Here is a 25,665-nt window from a genome sequence, read left to right as displayed (position 1 = left end):
TTGCTCCACCATTCAATCAATTTATTTAACTTAGAAATACTAGGCCTTTTATGACTGGAGATACTTTCCTTTTATTTCTTCCACTTTTTTTTTTTTTTTTTAAGTTCTGGGATACATGTGCAGGATGTACAGGTTTGTTACACAGGTAAATGCGTGTCCTGGTGGTTTGCTGCACAGATCATCCCATCACCTAGGTATTAAGCCCAACATCCATTAGCTATTCTTCCTGATGTGCTCCCTCCTCCCACCACCTGCCTGACGGGCCACAGTGTATGTTGTTCCCACTGTGTGTCCATGTGTTCTCATCATTCAGCTCCCACGTGTAAGTGAGCACATGCAGTGTTCGGTTTTCTGCTTCTGTGTTAGTTTGCTGAGGATAATGGTTTCCAATTCCATCCATTTTCCCGAAAAGGACATGATCTCATTCCTTTTTATGGCTGCTTAGTATCCTATGGTGTATATGTACCACATTTTCTTTATCCAGTCTGTCATTGACGGTTATTTAGGCTGATCCCGTGTCTTCATTATTGTGAATAGTGCTGCAGTGAACATATGCATGCACATATCTTTATAATACAATGATTTATATTACTTTGGGCATATACCCAGTAGTGGGATTGCTGGGTCAAATGGTATTTCTGCTTCTAGATCTTTGAGGAATTGCCACACTGTCTTCCACAATGGTTGTAGTTTTGATTTGCATTTATCTAATGATCAGTGATGTTGAGCTTTTTTTCATATGTTTGTTGACCACATGAATGTCTTCTTTTGAGAAGTGTCATTCCTTTGCCCACTTTTTAATAGCGTTTTTTTTTTTCTTGTCAATTTGTTTAAGTTCCTTGTGGATTCTGAATACTAGATCTTTGTCAAATGGAAACATTACAAAAATTTTCTTCCACTATGTAGATTGTCTGTTCACTCTAATGATAGTTTATTTTGCTGTGCAAAAGGTCTTGAGTTTATATCTCATTTGTCAATTTTTACTTTTGTTGCAATTGCTTGTGGTGTTTTCGTCATGAAAATTTTGCCCGTGCCTATGTTCTGAATGGTATTGCCTAGATTTTCTTCTAGGATTTTCATGGTTTTGGGTTTTACATTTTTCTTTAATCTATCCTGAGTTACTTTTTGTAGATGGTGTAAGGAAGGGGTCCAGTTTCAATTTTCAGCATATAGCTAGCCAGCACTCCCAGCACCATTTATTAAATAGGGAGTCCTTTCCCAACTGCTTGTTTTTGCCATGTTTGTCAAAGATCAGATGGTTGTAGGTGCGTGGTCTTATTTCTGAGCTCTCTATTCTCTTCTATGTGTCTATGTGCATGTTCTTATACCAGCACCACACTGTTTTGGTCACTGTAACCTCATAGTATAGTTTGAAGTTGGGTAGCATGATGCCTCCAGCTTTGTCCTTTTTGCTTAGGACTGTCTTGGCTATTTGACTCTTTTTTGCTTCATATGAATTTTTAAATAGCTTTTTTCTAATTCTGTGAAGAATGTCAATGGTAGTTTAATGGGAATAGCATTGAACATATAAATTACTTTGGGCAATATGGCCATTTTCATGACATTGATTTTTCCTGTCCTTGAGCATGGAATGTTTCTCCATTTGTTTGCATCCTCTCTGATTTCTTTGAGCAGCGGTTTGTAGTTTTCCTTGATGATGTCCTTCACTTCCTTTGTTGGCTGTATTCCTAGATATTTTGTTCTTTTTGTAGCAGTTGTAAGTGGGAGTTCGTTCATAATTTGTCTCTCTGCTTGCCTGTTGTTGTGAATAGGAATGCTGGTGATTTTTGCACATTGATTTTGTATCCTGAGACTTTGCTGAAGTTCCTTATTAGCTTAAGAAGCTTTTGGGCTCAGATAATGGTGTTGCCTAGATATAGGATCATATTGTCTGCAGTCAGTTTGACTTCCTATTTGAATACACTTTATTTCCTTCTCTTGCCCGATTGTCCTGGTCAGAACTTCCAGTACTATGTTGAATAGTAGTGCTAAAAAAGGGCAACCTTGTCTTGTGTCAGTTTTGCACATTAATTTTATATCCTGAGACTTTGCTGAAGTTGCTTGTCAGCTTACGATGCTTTTGGGCTAAAGCAATGGGGTTTTCTAGATATCGGATCATGTCTTCTACAAACAAAGATAATTTTACTTCCTCTCTTCCTATTTGAATACCCTTTAGTTCTTTCCCTTGCCTGATTGCCCTGGCCAGAACTTCCAATACTATGTTGAATAGGAGTGCTGAGAAAGGGCATCCTTATCTTATGCTGGTGTTCAAGGGGAATGCTTCCAGCCTTTGCACATTCAGTATGATATTGGTTGTAGATTTGTCATAGATGGCTCTTAATATTTTGAGGTATGTTCCTTCAATAACTAGTTTATTGAGAGTTTTTAACATGCAGCAATGTTGCATTTTATCAAAGGCCTTTTCTGCAGCTGAGATAATCATATGGTTTTTGTCTTTAGTTCTGTTTATGTAGTGAATCATATTTATTGATTGGGCTGTGTTGAACCAAAATTGCATCCCAGACATGAAGCCAACTTGATCGTGGTGGATGAGCTTTTTGATGTGTTGCTGGATTTGGTTTGCCAGTATTTAATTGAAGTTTTTTGCATCGATGTTCATCAAGAATATCGGCCTGAAGTTTTCTTATTTTTGTTGCATCTCTTCCAGGTTTTGGTATCAGGATGATTCTGTCCTCATACAATAAGTTAGGGAGGAGTCTCTCCTTTGCAATTTTTTGGCATAGTTTCAGGAGAAATGTTACCAGCTCTTCTTTGTACCTCTGGTAGGATTCAGGTGTTAATACCATCTTGCTTGGTAGGCTATTTATTACTGCCTCAATTTCGGAACTCATCATTGGTCTATTTAGAGATTCAATTTCTTCCTGATTCAGTCTTGGAGGGTGAAGGTGTCCAGGAATTTGTCTGTTTCTTCTAGATTTTCTAGCTTATGTGCATAGAGGTGTTTATAGTATTCCATAACGTCCGTTTGTATTTCTCTGGGGTCTGTGGTGATAGCCCCTTTATTATTTCTGATTGTGTCTATTTATTCTCTCTTTTCTTCTTTATTAGTTTAGCTAGCTGTCTATTTTATTATTTTTTTAAAAAAATAGCTCCTAGATTTGTTGATTTTTTGAAGGCTTTTCATGTGTCTATCTTCTTCAATTCATCTTTGATCTTAGTTATTTCTTGTCTTCTTCTAGCTTTGGGGTTTATTTGCTCTTGGATATTTTTCAATCTTATATTTTACTATTTGAGACGTACAAGTAGCCAGCTTTTTAAATGTTAGGGGATCCTTATTTTAATGCCTCTAATCTTTGCTTGAAAACCAGTTTCTACCTGAGCTCATCTCTCTTTTGTAAAACCCTGCTCAAGCAGCCAAAAGTGAACCATTCATGCTATCACTCCAGCTTTTTCAAACCACCTCATATAGTGCTACTGGCTAGGTGGATATCTGATCTCCTTTGCAAGTTGTACCAAATAATTTGCCACTTCAAAAATAAAAAAGGGCCTCCATCTTTCCAGCCACCAATAGGCAGCTTCTCACCACCTGACTGCTAAGTTCTCCATATTTTAGGTTTATACTATGGCAGCTGCCCTACTTCAAGGTGTCAATTTTTATATAGGCTCAGCATCACTAAGCCATCACTAATAACATATCAAACACTAGTAGGCCAAGACAGTAATTAATTTCTGACTCACATAAAATATAATTACAGAGGGAAGAGGTGGGATGGGTTGAGTGAGTTAGAGGCATTTAGGTGTTTCTACTGTATGGCTGCACCCTCTTTTAAGTTCACAGATGCTTCTTCATCCTACAGATTCAGAAAAAGATATTACACTGAAGATTTTTAGGGGCCAGTCATAAGTGCATTGCACATGTACTTCTGTTTCTATTTATCTGTGGGGAGGCTGGGAAATGTAGTTTAGCTCTATACCTTGGAGGAAGAAAAGTGAGTTTGTTGAGTGGCTTGCCAGTCTTTGCCACAGTATTTCCAACAAAACATCTAATCTGTCTCCCTAAAACTAGTCCTATTTAATTATCATTTGTACTCTATTATAGATAGATACTGAAAGGTCTGAAATTATTTTTGAATCTGGACAGTACATATAACAGAGAATAAAGCATAAAGCAATGACTTGTGTGCAGTAGTTTATCTGGGAGCACATGTAAAGGAGATGGGATGTCAACAGTCAGTACAAAGATGCAATACTCAGTTGTTTTCTAATTCAGGTAACTGAAGTTTGCTTCTTTGGGGACCTTCTAAGATGCTTTGTGAAATACATCACAGAACTTTATTCACAGGAGAAGAAAGGGGAAAGCATTTGACCTTTGGATCCTGTCCCTCATTGATTTGGGGTGACCCCACTAGCCTTGGTTCCCTAAAACTTGCATACAGTGTATGCACGAGTGCTGAGTGGGTCCCCGACATTTCATGCTTCAGTGGCAGAAAAGCACTGGGAAAAGAAAAATGAAGAGCATGGTACAACATCCAAGACGACGCACTCTTAGGTTGTAGCTGCATAAAAAAAAAGATTAGGCATTCTATGAAGCATTTTGATGGTGGGGAAGGAAGGCAAATTCATATCCAAAGTACATATAAATTCTAGTTGGAAAGCATTACTACCTCTTTCAAGTAGAAGGGTTATGGTATTATGAATCTGCCATCAACCTGCTAAAATAAGATCTTGGTATAGGTATCTGTTGTTGCTGGAAGGTTTGCCATTCAGCATTGGCAGAACACTAACTGATCAGCCTTATGGAGAGGAAATCCATTCTGTCAGGCCCATGCATAGTTGCCATCCTTGCCACCATAGCTACATTCTTCAGGCTCATTGCACAGGGTATGGTCATGGAGGCTCTTCTCTGTGGTAGATACTCTCTACTGGCAAAAATCTGAGATATAAAAATTTGCCCACGTCTTGCCACTACCATGGGTCCTTCCACAAGTCTTTTTTCCCTCATTCCCTTTTTTAAAATCTTCCAAGTCTGCTTCTTTTATCCCTTTGACCAAGCAATTTGCCACTGGTCATGAGTCTTCTAGCCACTTGTCTTTCCATACAAAGGGAACAGTCAAGAGTACTGCTCATGTTCTGCCTGTGGGAAGGATTTCCTTTTACCACTGTCTTCTAGAGCCACCTCTGTGAGTGTTTGTAGTCATCTGTGCATGGATAGTAAGAACTGATATACTGGGTTTGTCTTTCTGGGAATCATTTCCTTAACAGATCTGATAATATCCAATAGGTGCTAAATTTCAAATGGCAAGGAATATTCTACTGCAGATGGAATGGCTTTGATTCAGAGCCCAAGGTGTCTGTGTTGTAACTCTCCTATTAAGTTTTTGCCAGAGACTCCATATACCAACCTGAGAGCTTGAATGAGATTAAGTGTATAAAGTGACTATTAAATAGCAAATATTGTGTATATGTTAAGCACTGTGCCTTTATTTTTTATATTTTTAACTTTTATTTTAGGTTTGGGGGTACATGTGAAGGTTTGTTACGTAGGTAAACGTGTCATGGAGATTTGTTGTATGTATTATTTCATCACTCAGATATTAAGCCCAGTACCCAAGAGTTATCTTTTCTGCTCCTTTCCCTCCTCCTCCCTCCCCCATCAAGGAGACCCCAGTGTTTGTTGTTTCCTTCTTTAACACTCTGCCTTTAAAACCATTCTTTTGATTCTGGATTAAGAATTGAACCATTAGGCTTCTTTTATTTGATGCCTTACAAAGACTATAGTGAATACTGCTACACATTTTTAGGAATTTATTTTTTATGTTTTGCTTTTTCCCCAAATTTATTTATTTTTTAAATTGATATATAAAATTATATGTATTTACCATATACAAGATAATGTTTTGAAATACACACACACGTGCACACACACACACACACACACAGTGGAATGGTTAACTCTAACTAATTAACACATACATAACCTCACGTAGTTATCATTTTTGTGGTAAGAACACTTTACATTAACTCATCATTTTACAAGATGTAATATATCATCATTAACTATAGTCACCATGTTGTACAATACATCTCCTGAATTTTTTCTTCCTGTCTAACTGTAGTTGTGCATCCTTTGACAAATATCTCCCCAACAACCCTTGCTTTTAATAACTATCCCTCTATTCTCTGTATCTATGAGAGCAACATTTTTAGATCCCACATATAAGTGAGATAATGTGTTATTTGTGTCTCTGGGCCTGGCATTTTTCATTCAGGACAGTGTTATCCAGTTTCATCCATGTTGTCGCAAATTTAAAAAATTTCATTTTTTTTCCATAGTTGAATAGTATTCCACTGTGTATGAATATTACATTTTCTTAGGTTGATTCCATATCTTGGCTGTTGTGAATAGTGTTGCAGTAAACATGGAATGCAGATATATCTTCAGCACACTAATTTCACTTCCTTTGGATATAAGCCCAGTAGTGGGATTGCTAGTTCATTTGGTAGTTCTATTTTTAATTTTTAGAGGAAACTTCATACTGTTTTCCATAATGGCTGTCCTAATTTATTTCCACCAACAGTGTGCTAGGGGTTTCTATATTAAGGTTTTACTAAAGCCAGCTGGTTGACCAACTCTGTTAGTAACAATCTTTCCATTATTAATGAAGAAACATGGTCACAAAGACAAGCCCAAATTATTGAGGAGTACTACTGAACATTAAATTTTTGGTTCTCAAATCTGGCTAATCCCCAGAAATATAGAGAGAGTGTGTTGAAAATATAGGTATTTAGCCCTAACCCCAGTAATTCTAATTCAGTAGGCCTGGGGTAGAGCTCAGAAATATGTATTTAAAAAGGGTATCCAGGTGGTTCTGATTTTCAAGCAAGTTTGGGAACCACTTCTCTGATCCATATTTGGGAATCCCAGTCACCAGCCATAGGTCCCAGAGCCTCTTTTCACTCACACCTCTCAGGGAATAAGAAATGAAATGTCTGTGCTCAGAAGGGAAACACCAATAAGACTTATACCATGCAGCTCCCAAGGTGGCCTGCTTCACTCCAGTGCCCAAAACAATTGTTGGTACACATTAGCCACTCAATAAGTAGTGAATGAATGAACGAGTAAATGAATAAAAGTCTACCATAGTTCTATGGCAGCACTGTTCTTGAATTCAATCGTTTTTCCTTGCTTTATTGGAAGTCTCCTGATAATACTGCTTCTCTATTTAGAGCCTCAATTCTTTATGTTTCCACTGGAGCTGGAATTTTTAACTCAAATATTTGAGCAAAAGAATCAGGAATTAACAAGACCAGGCTGCTACTACTCACTTTAATAAAAACATTTCGAGCTTATTATATTTTCCAACACTTTTCCTTTTTATAGATCTGCTCTCAAAAAGTCTGAGTAGTAGGAAATAATTTTACAGTTGTTCCTTGACTGGTGTCATCACTGTAAATAAGCAATTGTTCCTAACACATCTTTGTTCTTAAATGTGTGCATCCCTTTAATGACTGATATGGTTGGCTCTATCTGTTAATGTCAGAAGATTGTTCCCAACTGATTTCCAGAACCAGCTGGCTTTTGTGAAATATTAACATAAAAACAACTCGAAATGTATATAGTCTTTCAAGAAGCTTTAGAAGATAGCCTTTCTGTACCTGTTTCTACCATTTCATTTCTTTTTATAGCCATACTTCTCACCCATCTGTCTATTGATCCCTCATGTTAGATGTCAAGATGCTAGTAAGATTGGTTTATTCATCTTACTTGTCTACATTCAATGGATAGATGATTTATTTGGCTGCATTTCATCCTGCCTTACAACATTTCATCTGTCTATTCCCAGTGAAGGTCTGGATTTAAAAATAACATTCCATTAGCGAGCATTTTTATAGAAAGTACTTTTAATACACCCTTTATATATGGAGGTGCATGATGCATAGTCTTACATTTTTTTCCTTAAGTACATAAAGTGTTAAACTTAATTTTACCAAAATAATGTAAAGACTATGTAAAATGAATTAATAAAGGCCCAGACTCACTTTTGTAATTACATGTTATAATTTTTAATATTATCTGATCATTGATGGAAGAAAGAAGATTACAGTCTATAAATAAAACACTGAGCTAAGTGAATTGTGAAAGACATTTCCCCTGCAAAAACTCCTCTCTTTCTCTCCCTGTCTTATGCACACATATATACGTACATATATACATAAATGCACATACATCACCTTCTAGTATAGCCAATTCATATAAATTAGTATTTCAGAGCTTTATGTTAAGTTTTGGCTTTAAATAAATCACTTCATCTAGCCAAAACCACTGACTTTTTCTTGGTTTCTACACAAAACTCTAATTCAAGTCTAGTTTCCTTCAAATTCAGTCCAGGTGCTAAAAAAGCTTCTTGGTTTTCCAAGGAACATTCAATAGAATTTCTCTACTCTGTATTCATATTTATATCATAGCCTCTAAACAGTCCACTATTTGGTATTTTCTGGATTAAAATGGCTCCATGGTGAATTTGTAGTCCATCAGATTCATAGACATTCACTTTTAAATGTTTGTTTTTCCTCTTAGAAATAAGTGATTATTCCTTAAGGATCTTGTTTTTTATTATTTGCATTGTTTTGAATTCTGTAGAGAACAGGCATATGTGTTTTAAGTTAGCAATGAAAAGAACAAGAACAAATAAACTTTTTCTTTAAAATTACTTTAAATACCATCCAATGTAAAAATATTGATTTATAATAAACTCTGAAACTCTTAGGTTTTAGGCTATTTAATATATACACTTAGAATTCTAGATATTTCTTTGAGTTGGGTCCTCAGGGATAAATCACTGTATTTAGCCATTATTAGCTTTCAAATCTAAAATATAAATAGAGCCCCTTCTACTCTCCTGCCTCAGCCTGACTCTTAAATTTTGATTAAAAGCAATGATCAGCAACAATGACTCTAGAAGTTAAAATCTGTGCTTGGAAATGTAAATAGACCTTATTACAGAGCACAGCCATAGAGAGACAATATAGCACCAATATGTCTGGGTTCAAATAATTTTTCCATCATTTACAAGATAAGTAACTGTAAACAAGTTACTTCTCTCAATTTCCTTCCATTTCCAGTCTCTGAAATGAAAATCACAATAAACATTTCTAACTGAGAATATTGGTACAAAGATTATATCAGTAAAGAAATATCTGGAACATAGTAAAACTCAGTAAATATTATATTTTATCATAGATTTTGAGGGACTTGAAAAATCAGGCAAATCAATACTTTTTGAATAATTATGATGTTAAGCAGGTAATATGGGTAGAAAATTTCTCGAAGATTTAAGGTATATGTCCTTAGAATAAGTGACTTCTTAAATATGGTATTATCTTTGAATAATTTTAGGGTAGATAATCAACTGGCGCTATTAGTTGCAAACTTCATTGTGCGTAAGAATCACATGGTTTCCAGTTAAAATCCAGATTCTGATTCATTAGGTCTGGGGTAGGGCCTGAGATACGCATTTCTAACAAGCCACTAGGTGAGGCTGATGCTGTTGGTCTAAGGATCACATTTTAAATATCTATTACCTCAACAATTTCTTGAGGACCTTTTAAGAAGAAATGAATTTACTATCCAATCCTCATATACAATTATGCGCTGCATAATGATGTTTCTGTCAAAGTCAGACTGCATATACGATGGTGGTCCCATAAAATTATGACACCGCATTTTTACTGTTATGCCTTGTTATACTGTGTTTTACCTTCTCTGTGTTTAGGTACACAAATACCCTTGTGTTACAAGTTGACTACAGTATTCAGTATTCAGTAACATGCTGTACAGGTTTGTAGCCTAGGAGCTACAGGCTAGACCATATAGCCTAGATCTGTCGTAGACTATACCACCTACGTTTGTGTACATTCGCTGATGTTTGCACAACAAAATCTCCTAATGATGCTTTTCTCGGAATGTATTCTGGTCCTGATCACTAAGCTACACATGATTGTACATACCTTCCTGTCCTCTCCTGGGAAATAGACTAACCTGATTGACATGATGCAGTTTTTAATCCAATGGGCTTGAAAACTGGGGAATTTACATTTAGGACCTGTTCCCAGGTGATGCTGAAATTGCTTGTCCAGGTACCACACTCCATGAAACACTGGCTTAGAGTACTCATTGATTCTTTTCTGAAAATCAGGTGGAGTCTGGCAATGTTCACTTACTTAAATTATAAATATAGCATACACTACTGTGAAATCCATAGGGAGAACTTCAACACTAGTTCCTTTGAGATACCATCCCGATGTTTTTGAATTTGCTTACCAAGTCAATGGAACAAAAGATCTCACTCATAAGTGAGAGTTGAACAATGAGAACACATGCACACAGGGAGGGGAACATCACACAACGGGGCCTGTTGGGGGGTTGGGAGCCAGTGGAGGGATAGCATTAGGAGAAATACCTAATGTAGATAATGGGTTGATGAGTGCAGCAAAACACCATGGCACGTGTATACCTATGTAACAAACCTGCATGATCTGCGTGTGTATCCCAGAACTTAAAGTATATTTTAAAAAAAAAACTCAAAAGCTTCCATTTATCCCCACACAATAAAACATTCGCAGACTCAACAGAAAGAGAAGCATTAGTTTTTGTTTCTATTAATATAAATTATTACTATATTCTAGAGGCATTAGTATCAAGATTATCATGTTATAAACATGAAAAAGTAGACTTGGATAACTGGAAGAATTCCCATTGGCCCCACAATTTTACTGTTAACATTGATAACCACTAATGGGACAAATAAAAGTCAAGAGTCAGAAAGCATCTGAACACTGAGTGTCATCACTTGATCTTCAACATCAAGCACACCGTGTTTAGAAAGTAGTTAAGAATTTGTGCTTCGCACTGGGTAAAATTAGACGTGGAGGTAAAGAGCAACCAACAGATGTCTGTGTGTGTGTGTGTGTGGTGGGGAAAGATCAACTGGATAAGGTTAGTTGTTTAAACATCTAAGTCAAACCTGAAAGTATTTGAGTAAGTCATATTTTCCACGGTAACTTTTGCAACTTTAGAGGTGCTTTGGTCATGGCAGTTGGAATTTGCATCAGAACTTTACAAATGGGAAAATCTCAGTCCCTTAAGTTCATTCTAGATTTTCCTGAATTTCTCCAGATTTGACTAACAGAGGCATCATATCTGGCTACATCTTCCACCTTTGTTTGCTAAGATTTCAACCAGATACTCTAAGGAATTATCTGGAAGATTTTATCCTAGGACCTTTCAAAATTCAAAACTCCCTCAAGAGAAGAGACATGGAGGAATAGTTCCTAAAGATGCAGCTCATTCCAATGGAGACAAATGCTGGCTTTAGTTTCACCACTAGGTTTACTTGCACTCAAAAGTTCCCAATAAAATCCAGCTGGTTTAAATTTTGTCTGCAGACCTGAAACCCTGCATATTTGGCTAAGGCTTCCTATTTTGCAGTAAATGCTTCACAGGGCTGTAATCTGGAAATACTGAAGTGTACAAACCCTCAACAGAAACAACAGGAGAACAGCTGTCTTCTACCTTCATTTTCTCCCAACCCTACTCTTAAAGGCGTAGGTGTTGTTAAGGGAGGGGAAGAAATCTGCCACTGAACATGAAATGTTGTATGAATCATCATTTGACTACCTTTGTTGTTTCCTCAAAGCCAAAACATAAAGATTAAAGAGTTGCCATTGATGAGTGAGACAATTCACATTTTGGCATTACTAGAGAAGAAAGGAGCATTTAAGATCATGGAGGGAAATAAAACAACAAAACAATGCTGTTGCAATTTGAACAATAACAGCTTTCAGTATATGAAATCATAGTGTTATCTTTTCCATTTTCCACCCTTATACTTTCATTGGCTTCATACAATCCTCTTGTTGCCTATAATTGGGGATAGGGTTAGTGCCAAAGCTGCATAAAACAAGCAGCCTTTCCTTTGTACTTTCTTTGCATCGTGATCGTGTATATGAAGTCATAAAAATCATTTATTATGAGCATGTGTATTTTTGGCTTAAAGAGCCAAGTATTCTTGTGACAACAATATAATAGCATCAGATGTATTGCCATAAAACACCATATGTGGGCACTTAATAGTTACTGCCCTGGCACCTACATGCTGGGATATCATCTTAAAGAGGGACTCTTTAGAAAAAAAGAATGTTTGGTACTTAGACAAATAAAGCTCCTAGGATGAGGTAGGTGAGTAATGAGTAGACGTTTGTAAAGAATCCATTGATGATGGCAACAGTTCATCTTCCATTGATATCAGATTTTCTGAGCTAATCTGCTAGAGTTCTTTTCATGGGTCCAAGAAAATCCTTTACAACATTGCAAATGTCAATAAATATCTCTCAGGCTAAAAGTTGCAAGAATGTTTTAATATCACATTTATAGCTAATAAGCTGTAAAATGAGCACAACATAATTTTTATTCTGCTCACCCATTACTCTTTGGAAAGCGTTTATGTAGGGCATGTTGTACAAATCATAGTAAACAAATTAGTTCTCAATCTAGATAAAAGAATGTAGAATGGATGAAAGCCACTGCATGGCACATGTGAGCCCTTGGTGGTGCTTTGAACCTCTGTGACAGACACGCTCCCCATTGTCTCTGTCCTTTCTTCTAGCTGCTGCCTTAGGGTGGAATAGTTTCCCTTGGTTGCCACTGAAGCTAGAGACTAAGCTTTCTCAAGCACCAAATGCACTTCGAGTTTGCTGTAACTCCGGGACTGATGTTCTACTTCTGCATTAGTACGTGAGTCAGGTGGCCAGACACTGACTGTAGACACATGCTAGTGTCTTTCAAAAAACTCAGTTGCAAAAGGAGGCCAGACTCCACTAGTTCCTGAGTGTATGTCTGCTGTAGTTGAGAGTAAAGGCAATTTGAAACAAAAAAAGTCACGTAATTCCGTTTGCAGAGTTTTCTCAAAGGGTGACTCATCTTAGTGATACACTGCTGTGTGTCACTGGGGTTTGTGTAGGAAGATGCTACTCTTGGTGTTTTAAGTTTCTAGGCCAGACGTGATTCAGTCCCTGCATCTCTATTCACTAACTCTTTCTAGTATAACAGACAGTCTAAAACTTACAATGGTATTTTGTTGAAAGAACATATGGTAACTATTACATTGAAAATGTACACTAAGCATATGTCTACAACCCTAATAGCTACTTCCAACACTTCTACACAACTGCTTCGACTCAGTCAATTTCTCTCACTGTTCTTTGGCCCAAACTGCCATTCCAGCACCCCTACCCTAAAATGGAAATATTATTCCTTTTAATTGCTTTTGTTATTTTAATACTGCCAGGTAGCAGAAAGGGAATTTTTGAGGTGGTAACATCTCTTACTGATCCAAATATGTTTTTCTTCAGTTGGCCAGCCTGGCTTAGCAGTTACTGTCATTTTGTCTGGTTCTTCTCCACCAGCTTATTTTTGAAGGTCTTTTCCTAATAAACATAACCCCCAACCTCTCCCTCTTCCTGTTCTTCCCCCAGCTCCCCTCGCTAATAAAGAATTTCAATCCCACTAGTCCACTATAATGTTGTTTATGATCTGATTTCTCTTTTTCATTTCCAAAATCATGAGTTTTCCCCTCTCTACTAATGGTCTACCTCCTGACTGTGTAGATATATGTTTTAATTTTTTTTTATTCTTTTAAAAATTTTATGTTAAGTTCAGGGGTACATGTGCAGGTTTGTTACATAGGTAAACTTATGTCATGGGGCTTTGTTGTACAGATTATTTCATCACCCATGTATTAAGCCTAGTACCCTTTAGTTATTTTTCCTGATCATCTCTCTTCTCTCACCCTCCACTCTCCAAAAGACCCCAGCCAGCATATGTTGTTCCCCTCTATGTGTCTGACCATGTATTGAAAGGGTATAGAAAAATATTTGAAATTATGAATGCCTAGTACTTATCTCTACTTTTCCCTTGCCCTATTAAATCAAAACCTACAGCAATAGAACCCAGAACTCTCTCATTGCTCCATAGGTAATACTAATGTGTAACCACTAGCAAAACATAGCAATGCTCCATAGGTAATACTGATGTGTAACCACTAGCAAAACATAATTTCTTAATTTAAAAAAATATAGCTCCTGTTGTATGTTTACCCTCTGCAAGTTACCTTACATGTCTTGCCTCATTTAATCCTCACACAAAATACAGTGTTATTATCCCAAAATTTCCTAGGATAGAAAACTGGAGCACAAATGAGTCAGAAAAAAAGAAGGAAAAACAAAAGTACAAGTTTTAGAGCATGATTGGAAGCCAAAGGCTGACCCCTTTCTACTATGCTACACTACTCCTCACTCCACTCTATTATCTATGTTTACTAGTATTTTTATTTCTAATTCTCATTATGTATTTGTGTGTATATGTAAAGTGACAGATCAGCTGGAAAATCCACATTTATAAAAGGTACACCTCATATGGTAATGCAGTACTGTGAGGTGTTTATGAATACAAGGAATGTGGCCCTGACTGATGTGGTATTATTTAAATCTCAGTAGAGATAATGATTAAATTAACACTGGTGCATAATAAATAAGGAGTGACTGCAATTAATGCATATCTCACTGCCTAATGTTTCCCAAAAAAGAAGGGAAAGCCTTCCTATTTCCAAGGTGGAAATATTCTTCAAGGCTCTCCTGACCTTTCTTCAGGTTCACTTTCCTCCTTTCTCACCTTTCTTTAACCCCTTTTTACTTTTTCTTCTCTTTTTACCTGCAGGTCTATTGACAGGTATATGAGAGGAGAGAAGAAAAAGCTAGTATTAAGCACCCACAATCTGTCAAAAATTTTCATTTGTGGTATATTATTACCCCCCTGAATTAACTTTTGCTGTGTTATACACTAATACGCAATCGCCAAATTTCAGTGGCATACAAAAACAAAGATTGATTTCTAGGTCATGCTACATGTAGGCAGCTGGGGGCTGACTGCTGAGGTCCTGCTTCCCATTTCTAGACTCAGGCTGAAGGCACAGTTGCCATTGGGAACATGCCATTTTTATGAAAAAGATAAAAACAAGCAACAAGATCACACTCTTAAATATCTGCATGAATATATGTCCTTTTTTTCTTACATTTTTGACAAATGCAAGTCAAAGTGAAGCCCATATCAGTGGAGTGGTAAATATACACCTCCCATAGAAAGTAGTGCTCTAGGCCAGGCGCTGTGGCTCACATCTGTAATACTTTGCAGGGTCAAGGCAGACGGATCATGAGGTCAGCAGTTTGAGACCAGCCTGACCAACATGGTGAAACCCCATCTCTACTAAAAATACAAAAATTAGCCAGGCGTGGTGGCGGGTGCCTGTAATCCCAGCTACTTGGGAGGCTGAGGCAGGAGAATCACTTAAACCCGGGAGGCGGAGGTTGCAGTGAGCCGAGATCGCGCCATTGCACTCTAGCCTTGGCGACAGAGGGAGACTCCATCTCACACACATACACACACACACACACACACACACACAGTAGAGTTCTAACTCACAGGGCATTGGATGGTGCATAAATATATTTTTACAGCAAAAGATAAGTGAATCTTTATAAAAAAATACAATCTATCCCAATACCCTTTTTATATAGGGGAAATACCTATATAGAGGTTAAACTGTCCAAGGGTAGTCCATCTGGTGGACGACTCATTTAAGACTGTAGTCAGGTTTTTTCTAATTCCAAAGCCACTGTTCTTGGATTTGCACAGCCAGGTTGAAGAGAGGGAGACAGACTTAGTTCTCTCTTCTATTATTTTTTCATCTTTCATTCCAAATGTTTTCTAAAACATCATGTCACCTTAAGGACCTAGGAATAATCTTTGATTTAATCCTCTTCATTTTTTCATATCAAATAAAACACTACATTGTCTAATGCTTAATAATGAAACTTTTTTTGAGCACTTAACATGTGTCAAACACCATTTCAAACCCTCTTCACGTATTGTTTTATTTAATTTTGAACCATAAGTTTTGTGGTAGGCATTATATCACTTTAAAGACAAAGGGCTGCATGTGGTGGCTCCTCCATATAATCCTAGAGCTTTGGGAGGCCAAGGTAAGAGGATTGCTTGATGCCAGGAGTTTGAGGCCAGCCTGGGCAATAATAGCAAGGCCTTGTCTCTAGAAAAAATAAAAATTAGTAGGGCATGGCGACATGCCCCTGTAGTCCTAGCTACTCAGGAGGCTGAGACAGGAGGATTGCTTGAGCCCAGGAGGAGTTCAAAGTTGCAGTGAAGTATGATTATGTAACCTGGGAAACAAAGCAAGTCCTTATCTCAATAAAAAAGGATAAAAACATTGAGGAAAAAAATCTCAATAACTGGCCTAAAATGACTGAGCGGGAGTGAAGTAGAGCTGGTTTTTAATCCGCATCTGAGGGTAACACTTGTGATTCTATGCTCTGCATCATTCTGTTTTCTAATGAAAATCTTTCTTTTAAGTATATCCTACACTTCTCTCTTCTTGATTCCAGCTTCTATTGCCTATTTTTAGTTTGTATCTTCCTAAGCCTAAATTGCTGCTATTGCTTTCTAGTTAGATTTCACTTATGAAACCAACCTATATACCGTGACTAGACTAATTCTTAAACTCTGCCTTGATCACTTTTGTGTACAGAAGACATTCATTGTTCTTCCTTCTTCCTACTTTCATCCTTCCGTCATATAAACTCCTTCATCTGATTTCCAAGGACACCCAGAGTGCGAATTATTCTTATTTCCCACTAGTCCTTAAAGTGTACCATTTACCTGGTTTTCCTTTATTGATTCAGCCTTGCTTTAGTTACATTTTTCCCCTTACTGGAAACTAGATCAAGAACTTTACGAGAGCAAGGTCATGTATCATTTTATGACTATCTCTCCATATTGATTGTCGTTATGCTAGTTTTGAAGTAGGAAGTAATTACTTACGTAGGTAGTCTTTACTTGGGTCCAAATATGGTGCTTTTCATCACATTGTTCTGTGGACATTTACAGGTAACTAGGAATAAGTGATCCATGAATTCATTTCTGGTTCTGCTGTAATGGGTCTCCTTGATAAACAGCAGATTCTAAATTCTCTGTATCTCACGGGGACATGTTGGGAAATTGAAGAATGCCAGATTAACTGGCAGCAAAAGTGGGATTGATGTTGCATCACGTTGACCTCTCTGAGGAACAATAGGAGTAGCACTTGAAAGGTCAGACATCTTTCAAATCTCAGGGTGAAAGTTTGCTTGAACACATGGACAAAGAGTGGAGAACAACACCCATGGGGGCCTACTGGAGGGTGGAGAGTGGGAGGAGGGAGAGGATTAAAAAAACTAATGGGTGCTAGCTTTAATACCTGGGCGATAAAATACTCTGTACAACAAACTTCCATGACACAAGTTTACCTGTGTAACAAACCTACACGTGTACCCTTGAACTTAAAAATTAAAAAAAAAAAACAGAATAACATAACATAAAATAAATAACTGAAAAAGAAAAAAGAAAAGAAAAATTTGCTTGGCTCCCAGAAAAACAGATGAAGAGAAATTGTGGTACCTAGCGTTTCTATATATGTGTGTCTAGTAGAGGTAAGGATAATAAATCAGTACTTACATTTATCAACATATAATATTTTCAGTGTGGTGTTCTCTTGCCTTCCACTGACTAAGCAAAAATAAAGATCCTCAATGAACATCTTATGCCTGCACAAATTTTATAAATCCTTGCTATTTAATCAAATACATTCATGTTTTCCAATTTGTTTTGTTGGATTCTAAAATATATCCCCTGGAGAAAGTAAATTTAGGTAATATATGCCACTATATTATGTTAAAAAAACTGAAAAATACTTGCAACAAAAATGCATATATTATGTCTAACCCATAATTTTCTAAAGTCATTTACATATGGGATCTTTTGTTTGCCTAACCCATAAAAGTATTCTGCAGAACTAGTTTTTTATGGAACATAATTTTAAAAACTCTATCTCTTCTAAAAAAATGTCGAATTTACTGTGTCCTCTTGAAAATAGAAAATGACAAAGGGTTCTACTCTAGTAAAATGGCCTGGGAAAATGTTTCCCAGAAGGTGGTCTTTAGGCAGGCACCTGAAGAAAGAGAAGAAGTCTGTTCTAGGAAGAGGCAATAGCAAGGGTTAAGTGCTCCAGCAGTAAAAAAAAAAAAAAATGTTTAATGTGTTTTGTAAACTAAAAGGAAGTAAGAGAAAGAGGAAGGAAGGAAAGGAGGCAAGGAGGGAGGAAAGAAGCCTCGTGGTGGCTGGAATTAAATGGGCAAAGACAAGATTTAATATACCAAAGAGGCTTCTAAGGGTTTGGATCATGTGGGACTTTCTAGACATGGTAGAGGCTTTAGATTTTCATTTAAGTTCAGTGAGAGGCTATTTAAAGATTTGAAGTAGGGGAAATAAATGATTTCATTTGGACGTTTAATAGATAACCCTGATTGCTTTCATTGGAGTCAGGCAGAAGTGAAAACAGGAAAAAAGTTGAGATTATTGAGGGTATTTATTGAAGCACCTATGCTAAGATATCATGATCACTTTAGCTAGTTCAGTGGAGTTTGCAGTGAGGAAGAATAAAGATACCCATTTATGTAAAATCAAGAAGACAGACTGGCTAATGGGATACACAATGGAAAGAAGGGAAAAAATCTAGGATAATTGTCAGATTACCTGAATGATGTGGATGGGCTATATCATGTACTGAGATGAGAAACACAGTGAGAGAAGTTAGTATAGTAAGAGGAAACCTAAATTTAATTTAGAGCTTGTTAAATTTGAGATAATTATCAGATAAGCAAGCAAAAATATCAAGAAGGTAGCTCAATATGAATCTGTAGTTTACTTAAAATCGTTGGAAAATTGAGACCACTCAGTGAGATTATTAGGTTTCTTCTTACTAAAGGGGAGGGGCAGGACTGAATCATATTAAAGGGAAGGGCCGGGACTGAACTCCAGCCTTTAGAAGTTGAAGACAGCAGAAGAAGCCAATGAAGAAGAATATTTGAAATGACCAAGTAGGCCTTAGCTGATCTTGAAATAATTTCAGTGTAATAGTGAAGCAAAAACCTGTTTGGAAAGGTTGTAAAGTGAAGTGGGTTGAGGAACAGAGACAATTATTAAGACAACTATTTCAAGACATTAGGCTACTGAAGGATAGTCACAAAAAGTGGAAGGTAGATGTCATATTGACAGTTTAATGCAGTAGTGTGGGATCTTTTCAAGATGACTTGAAGATGTACTAATGAGAAAGGAAGGAAAAGTAGAGGTAACAAAATGGTTCCTGAACCGTCAGCTTTTAAGTGGTCTTTGGGGACTGACAGCAAAGACATCAAATCTGGTGTATTTTCACACCACACTCAACAATACTGAAAAAGTACACGTGGATCACTTTTTACAAAATCTCCACTGTCTGTTAATAGTAAATGCTCACTAAATACTTTTGAAGAAAGGCAGAATGAGAGAAGGAGGGGAAGGAGGAAAGGAAGAAAAATGAGAAAAAGAAATCCCATATTTTATCCTTGTTTTCCCTTCTATTCTCATTACAATTATGCATTGTTTCTGATGGAGGTTCCCCATTTCAAAACTCAGTAATTTATAAAACTTTCTGGATTATCTCATTCCAAATGACTATGAACACTCTCCAAAAGATACGTCTTTCTTTTATTTTTTCCTGACTCTCCCCTGTTGTTTTCAATCAGCCTATGGAGAAAAAAAATATCTATATAAAAAAGCCAGCTAGGTAAAATTTTACACGTTTTCCAAAGGGTAGCCATTAGTGAATTATTCAGTGTCAAATGAAGACATCAAAACTTTTCTGGACAATCAGTGGTGCTGTCACTTATGTATTTTTTCATTGAAAACATTCCATACATTGAAAACCTCCAAATATGAAATATAAAGTTTTGAAATTTATAAATTATAGTACAAACTTTTTATTCTTATCTTTCATTTGTCGTATTTATTACAAACTCACCTAGTGCTTGTGTAATATAATTCAAGGTAAAAATTACTGTTCAATTTTGTGAACTTATTTTTTTTCCCATGAAACTCATTCTAGATACAGGCATTTTTTTTCCCCAAAGCTGACTCTTCTAAATTATGTTTTAATTAAAATGAAATGAAGGTTTATAAATTTGCAGTTTGTGATATGTTTAATCTCTATTTCAAATTATATCTCAAGTATTCTGACATTTATTTCTAAGTCATTGCTTTGTCTCTGATCAACCATAACTTTTACTGTGCATTTACTGTTTCATATGAATTATACAAGCAGAGTTTCAGTTCCCATGAACTCTCAACTACTGTTGCACAAGGATTTTGGAAAAAAAAGAAATAATAATGCTCACCTCTCCATAGCTCATTTGGGGAGAATACTCTCTAAATTTGTTCCTAATGCAAGATTGAAATTAATCTTGATTTCTCATCAGATGCACAGGGATTTTACAATATAGTTCATAATCGTGTTTAATTTCTCCAGGGTACAAATTAAGATAAACAAGTCACTGACCGTGTTTATCTATAAATAGAGCAGATGGTGTGGGACTGAGGTTAGTTATCAACTTTGCTGACTTTAATTTCGTGGTTATAAAACGCTATAAACCTCACTGTTTATAAAAGGCAGGGAAGGAACTCCAGTGGGCTTCAGTAGCCAGGAAACCCTCAGTAACATTAATCTCTGTAACTGATATTTGGTATCCTCCTAGGGTGCAATATTTAAGATTGTGGAGTGATTGCTAGTCGCATTTAAATTTTCACTGGGATAATTAGCTAACATTTCTGTCATTGATCTATTAAAACATTGTTAATGAGTTCCATGTGAGAAGAATTTAGTAAATGAGATGATTCTTTCTAAACTCTGCTAGGTGAGTGTTTTAACAATTACTTAAGGCAGTTACATATGTAAAATAAGCCTTTTTTGTTTCAAAACAATACATTTTTTTCTTTTGCAAAGATGAACTGTAACACCCAACTAGACTAAGTGTACTTAGGGATAGAATTTCATAAGGAAAAACCATAGCATCATTTAGATAATTAATCATCTAAGGTATATTGTATATATTTAGACCATGAATATAGCTACAACTTTTATTTAAAAGGCCATAGAACTTAAAAAGAAGTAAAACTATTGATTCTTCATATTCTGAATTGATTTAAATACACAATTTTATTGTGATCATTTATTTTGCTTAAAGTCTATATGATCAATGTGATTACAATTAATTTTTTTTAAGGACCCCTTATAAAAAAGTTAAAATTAAATTAAAATTTCTGAATTTTCCCCTTTCAACTTTATAGTGAATAAAAAAGTTGTTTTACAGTCACAAAAGTAAAAAATAATTCACAATTTCTACCTCTATTACTTTTACATTTTTAAGTGGTTTATTTTTCATTCTAACAAGGGGGAGGCTTTTTTTCTTTTTCTAGGGTCAGAGTCTTGCTTTTTCACCCAGGCTGGAGTGTAGTGGCTTGATCACAACTACTGCAATCTGGAACTCCCGGACTCAAGTGATCCTCACACCTCAGCCACCAGAGAATTTAGACTACAGATGGGGTCTTGCTATGGTGGCCAGGCTGGTTTCAAACTCCTGGGCTCAAGTGATCTTCCCACCTTAGCCTTCCAAAGTGCTGGTGTTACAGTCATCCGCCACACTGGAGGCTTCTTAAATAGATGATAATCCAATATGCAAGTTGGAGGCTAAAACTGTTTTAAAAAATGCCTTAACTGTGTTTGAGTTCAGACCCCCTGAGAATGAGTTTTCTAATGACAAAATTCTCAGTTACTTTTCTAGTTCTATATTGGGCTGCTTCTTTGTGACCCACGCTTGGGGGGTTTATTACTGGTCTAAAACTCCAATGTATCTGTCTACCGATTATTGTTAACACAGTGCTCAAATGTTGGCTCCCAATAAGCTGTCTTCTGAACAGCAGCAGCCCTGGGTGGAGAGAGAACTGAGTGGAACATTTGGTCATAAAGTCATGTACCTCATGAGGACATTCTGGTCAACGACAGACAGACTATACATCAGTGGTCCCATAAAATTATAATACTGTATTTTTTATAGTATCTTTTCTATGTTTAGATGTTTAAATGCACAAATATTTACCATTGCGTTAAACTTGTCTAAAGTATTTAGTACAATAGCATACACTGTGTGTGGTTGTAGCCTAAAAGCAAAGGCTATGTTATATAATCTAGGCATGTGGTAGGCTATACCTTGGTGTAAGTACACTCTATGATGTTCACACAAGCACAACATGGACTAAGCCTGCATTTTTCAGCACATATCCCCATCATTAAGCAATGCTTGACTGTAGATTTTCTTATCTCCCTTCCTGCTCAGAGCTTGTTGTCACTAGTTTTCATCAGATGTAATATCCCACTGTTTGATACTTCCATTTTTGTAAACAACTGTCTACTCATAGTGTCAGGTCTCAAAAATGCAATGAAACATCTATGACAGAAGACAGTAAAACCTCTCTAAAGTGGAAGCTTTATCTCATTTTTCTTACTACCTCAAAAGCAACTTTAACCTTCATTATACAAATTGGTTACTAAACTATTGGTATGTTTGACATTCATATTTGTCTCTAATTAAGGAAAACTAGGAGTGATTTCACTTTAAAGTTATTGATAAAAATCACCTAAAAGAGATCTATCAGTTAATTTTAACAATTGTATCTTTCTGTCATTAAAGTAGAATAGCCAGAGAAAAGACTGTTCTCACAGGAACAGATTTGTTTTTATGACCTGGCCACTTTAAAGCATGATTTCTAGAGTTGTGAGGCTATTGGAAACTGATGGGAATGTATTTCTCGGAAACATGACCAAGAAGACTAGCGCCTCAGAATGGCCAGGAATAGCTCTGAAGGGAGGCAAATATAGCTAACAGGAGAAACTGAAGGTTTAGCTAATGGAGAGAAAAAGAGACAGAACAAGGGAACTAAGCAAAACTAGGTATTCCAGTATCTGAGTGCAGGGGTACGTAAAAACAATCACTTTTGTAAAGAAAGCATCTTGTTCAATATCCCAAAGGATGGCCTAAAGTTACTATCTTTTATTTTTCTTGTCTGTATATAAGATACAATGATTTATGTTATAAAATATAATCATTGTACTAATTTTGGTTTGAAAAAAATAAAAGCTTATATAGGGAAATTATCTGATTAAAAGGGGAAAAACAGGCTGTTAAAATTTAAGAAAATTGTTGTACTCAAAACTATCAGATTAAAAAAATGTAATAGAAATAAATTGCTGCCTTATAAGATAAAGCAAATTGTAATCCATAAAATTAAAATAATGTACGATATGTAACTACTTTAATCTCATTTTTGTGATTTTCTTTCAGATTATCCAACCCTGTCTAATGTCAAAGGCATGACATTGTATACAAGAAAACATACAAACAAAATCACTTTAACTGGATTTCAGTCCCCCTTCAATGGTCAGTTAAAAATCAATCCTCTATAATATTTATGTTATTTATTTCCTCTAAAACTCCAGTGGCTATCTTTTCTTAATCTTTTTTTTTTTTTTTTCCTAGGAGAGGTAATCTATGCTGCCATGTGCATGACAGTCACCTGTGGAATCCTTCTCTTGGTTATGGTCAAGCTTAGGTAACTGAATATAAGTCAGAAGGAAAGGTCTGAAAGGGAGTCACTTAGCTGTGTTAAAGTATGTTGCACAATGGCTGAGCTTACAAAGAGCCTGAGAATGAAAGCTTCTCTGTTAAGACATACTAAATCAAGTTTTATGTGGCATAGGTCCATGGAAACATTACTTTCAGTCTTCCTACGTAAGGGAAATGTGATCATAGGAGATTTTTTATGTTGCATTTTATAAGCACATATGCATTGTATGTTCCTTCCAATTAAACTCTTATCAATCTCTCCCCTTGGCTTCCCTACCAAATCCAAATTGAACTTTGCTGCATTCGTTATTCAAATCATTTTCATGATTGATAGGCTCGCATAACTGACCTATTGTTTACTGCATGCAGTTTATATTTACCTAAAGATGTATTATTCACTCTGATTTTTAATATGCTAATACATTTTATTCATTTTTAATAGACAATTATTGAAAAAGACATTTAATAAGGCCTCACAGAGTGCCCCTAGAAAGACATTACCGTTGCCTGACATTAATTTATTCTCCAAATCTTGGCTGCTTTTATTGCTGGAATGTAGTAATGCTCCAGCAGGCATGTGAGACATTGAGATGAGATATACATCAACCTCTAGATTTCTAAATGTCTGGTGTTTAAAATTTTTCCACTTATTTAGCATCTACAACTATACATAAAGTAGTAGACTTACCTTTAATTTTAAAAAAAAGTTCATATTTAAACATCAATCATGTTCATTTACTTATTCCTTGTACATATGAGTACATGTCTGTGAAATTTGACTAGCATAAATATTAATGAAGAGATATACGTAAGTGTGTATACAGCCATATATACATGTAAGTACATACACAAACTATATTTATCAGTAAGATTGGGCCTTTAGAGGAACAGAAGTATTCGCTGGAGATTTACCTCATAACATTTGACACCTAGAAAGATTAATTCAGTCAACCATACAATGCATGTAAACATATCTTGATCCTCCAGAGATCTCAGACTTCAAAACGCCTTGACAATTAGGCAAATAAAAGAGTGGCATGAGAAGGTGTTTGGTGATACCAAGGGGTCAGGTACATATGGACATCCTCATTTATTTATTTTTAAACGCAATGCCAGCTAAACAAAATGTATCCACTGTTTGGACCCAACCCCTCTAAGCATTTAATTTGATGTTAACTGAAACCAGTACCAAACACACTGCTTTTCTCCAAGGCCGTAAAAGTTATATTTGTATGAGAAGATATTCCATGGGTTCTAACATTTGGTTTGAAAGGCAAATAATTAAAGTCCATTGCTAAGAGGGATAAATAGCATTTGGAATTTATTAAGGTTTACTTTATTTGGTTTTAAGTACTTGAGAACACTGTTTAGTTACTGTTCTTGCCTAGATATTCCATGACAAACATTGTTACAAAAAAATATGGACAGTTTTCTGGCCCAGCAAAAACATCTTTAATGGTTCTTAGTCTTCACTTCTTAACTACATACAGAATGTATAAAATTTACACCTGTTCCATTAGCCCACTGGTTTTTAAGATATTACTGTTGTGCTACAGGTATAAGGTATAAACTACTCGTAATTCCCTATGTATTTGCTGTAACTGCATATTTTTTCTCACCTTCATAGAAGGCATATCCCTTTTTTGGATGGCAGTTGGGGTGTTATTATTATGGACAAATATTTTGAATTTATTCTAATGTGTATTTTAAAGCAAATTGTTCATACTATTAAATATATTTGTATTTGGTTACACATTATTTTCATATAATTTAAAATTTATCATAATGTATAATCTGAAAACCCCAAGCCCAGGATAAAAGAGACAAAATTAGAAGCCATTATAAAAAGAACAAACTGAAACAAAAGCATCACTGGCAACAAAACCTGTGTTGCCCCACACCTGGAGATAAATAATGCTCCCTAAAGAAGGAATGGTTGCTGTTTCAGACATTGTTCACTCACCTGATGGTCAGGCCTAACCCACATGAATACCTGTCTTCTGTAAAGAATAAGGTAGTTGCATTTGTTTCATGTTATGCTATATTCAA

At 36.0% G+C, this 25,665-nt stretch overlaps 1 protein-coding gene across 1 annotated transcript in view; it reads left to right on the top strand.

The window, feature by feature from the left end:
* GFRAL (GDNF family receptor alpha like) overlaps window positions 1-25,665 on the top strand; it is an 84,562-nt gene that overhangs the window by 58,505 nt on the left and 392 nt on the right. Inside the window, exons 10-11 of the mRNA XM_010375134.2 lie at window positions 23,335-23,430; window positions 23,530-23,602. Coding sequence (XP_010373436.1) covers window positions 23,335-23,430; window positions 23,530-23,602 — 169 coding nt within the window. The remainder of the gene's footprint in view (window positions 1-23,334; window positions 23,431-23,529; window positions 23,603-25,665) is intronic.

This window comes from Rhinopithecus roxellana, chromosome 4, assembly GCF_007565055.1.
Source record: "Rhinopithecus roxellana isolate Shanxi Qingling chromosome 4, ASM756505v1, whole genome shotgun sequence".
In the NCBI taxonomy this organism is placed as follows: domain Eukaryota; kingdom Metazoa; phylum Chordata; class Mammalia; order Primates; family Cercopithecidae; genus Rhinopithecus; species Rhinopithecus roxellana.
The sequence above is the reverse complement of the archived record's forward strand: the minus strand, read 5'-3'. Positions and strand labels throughout refer to the sequence as shown.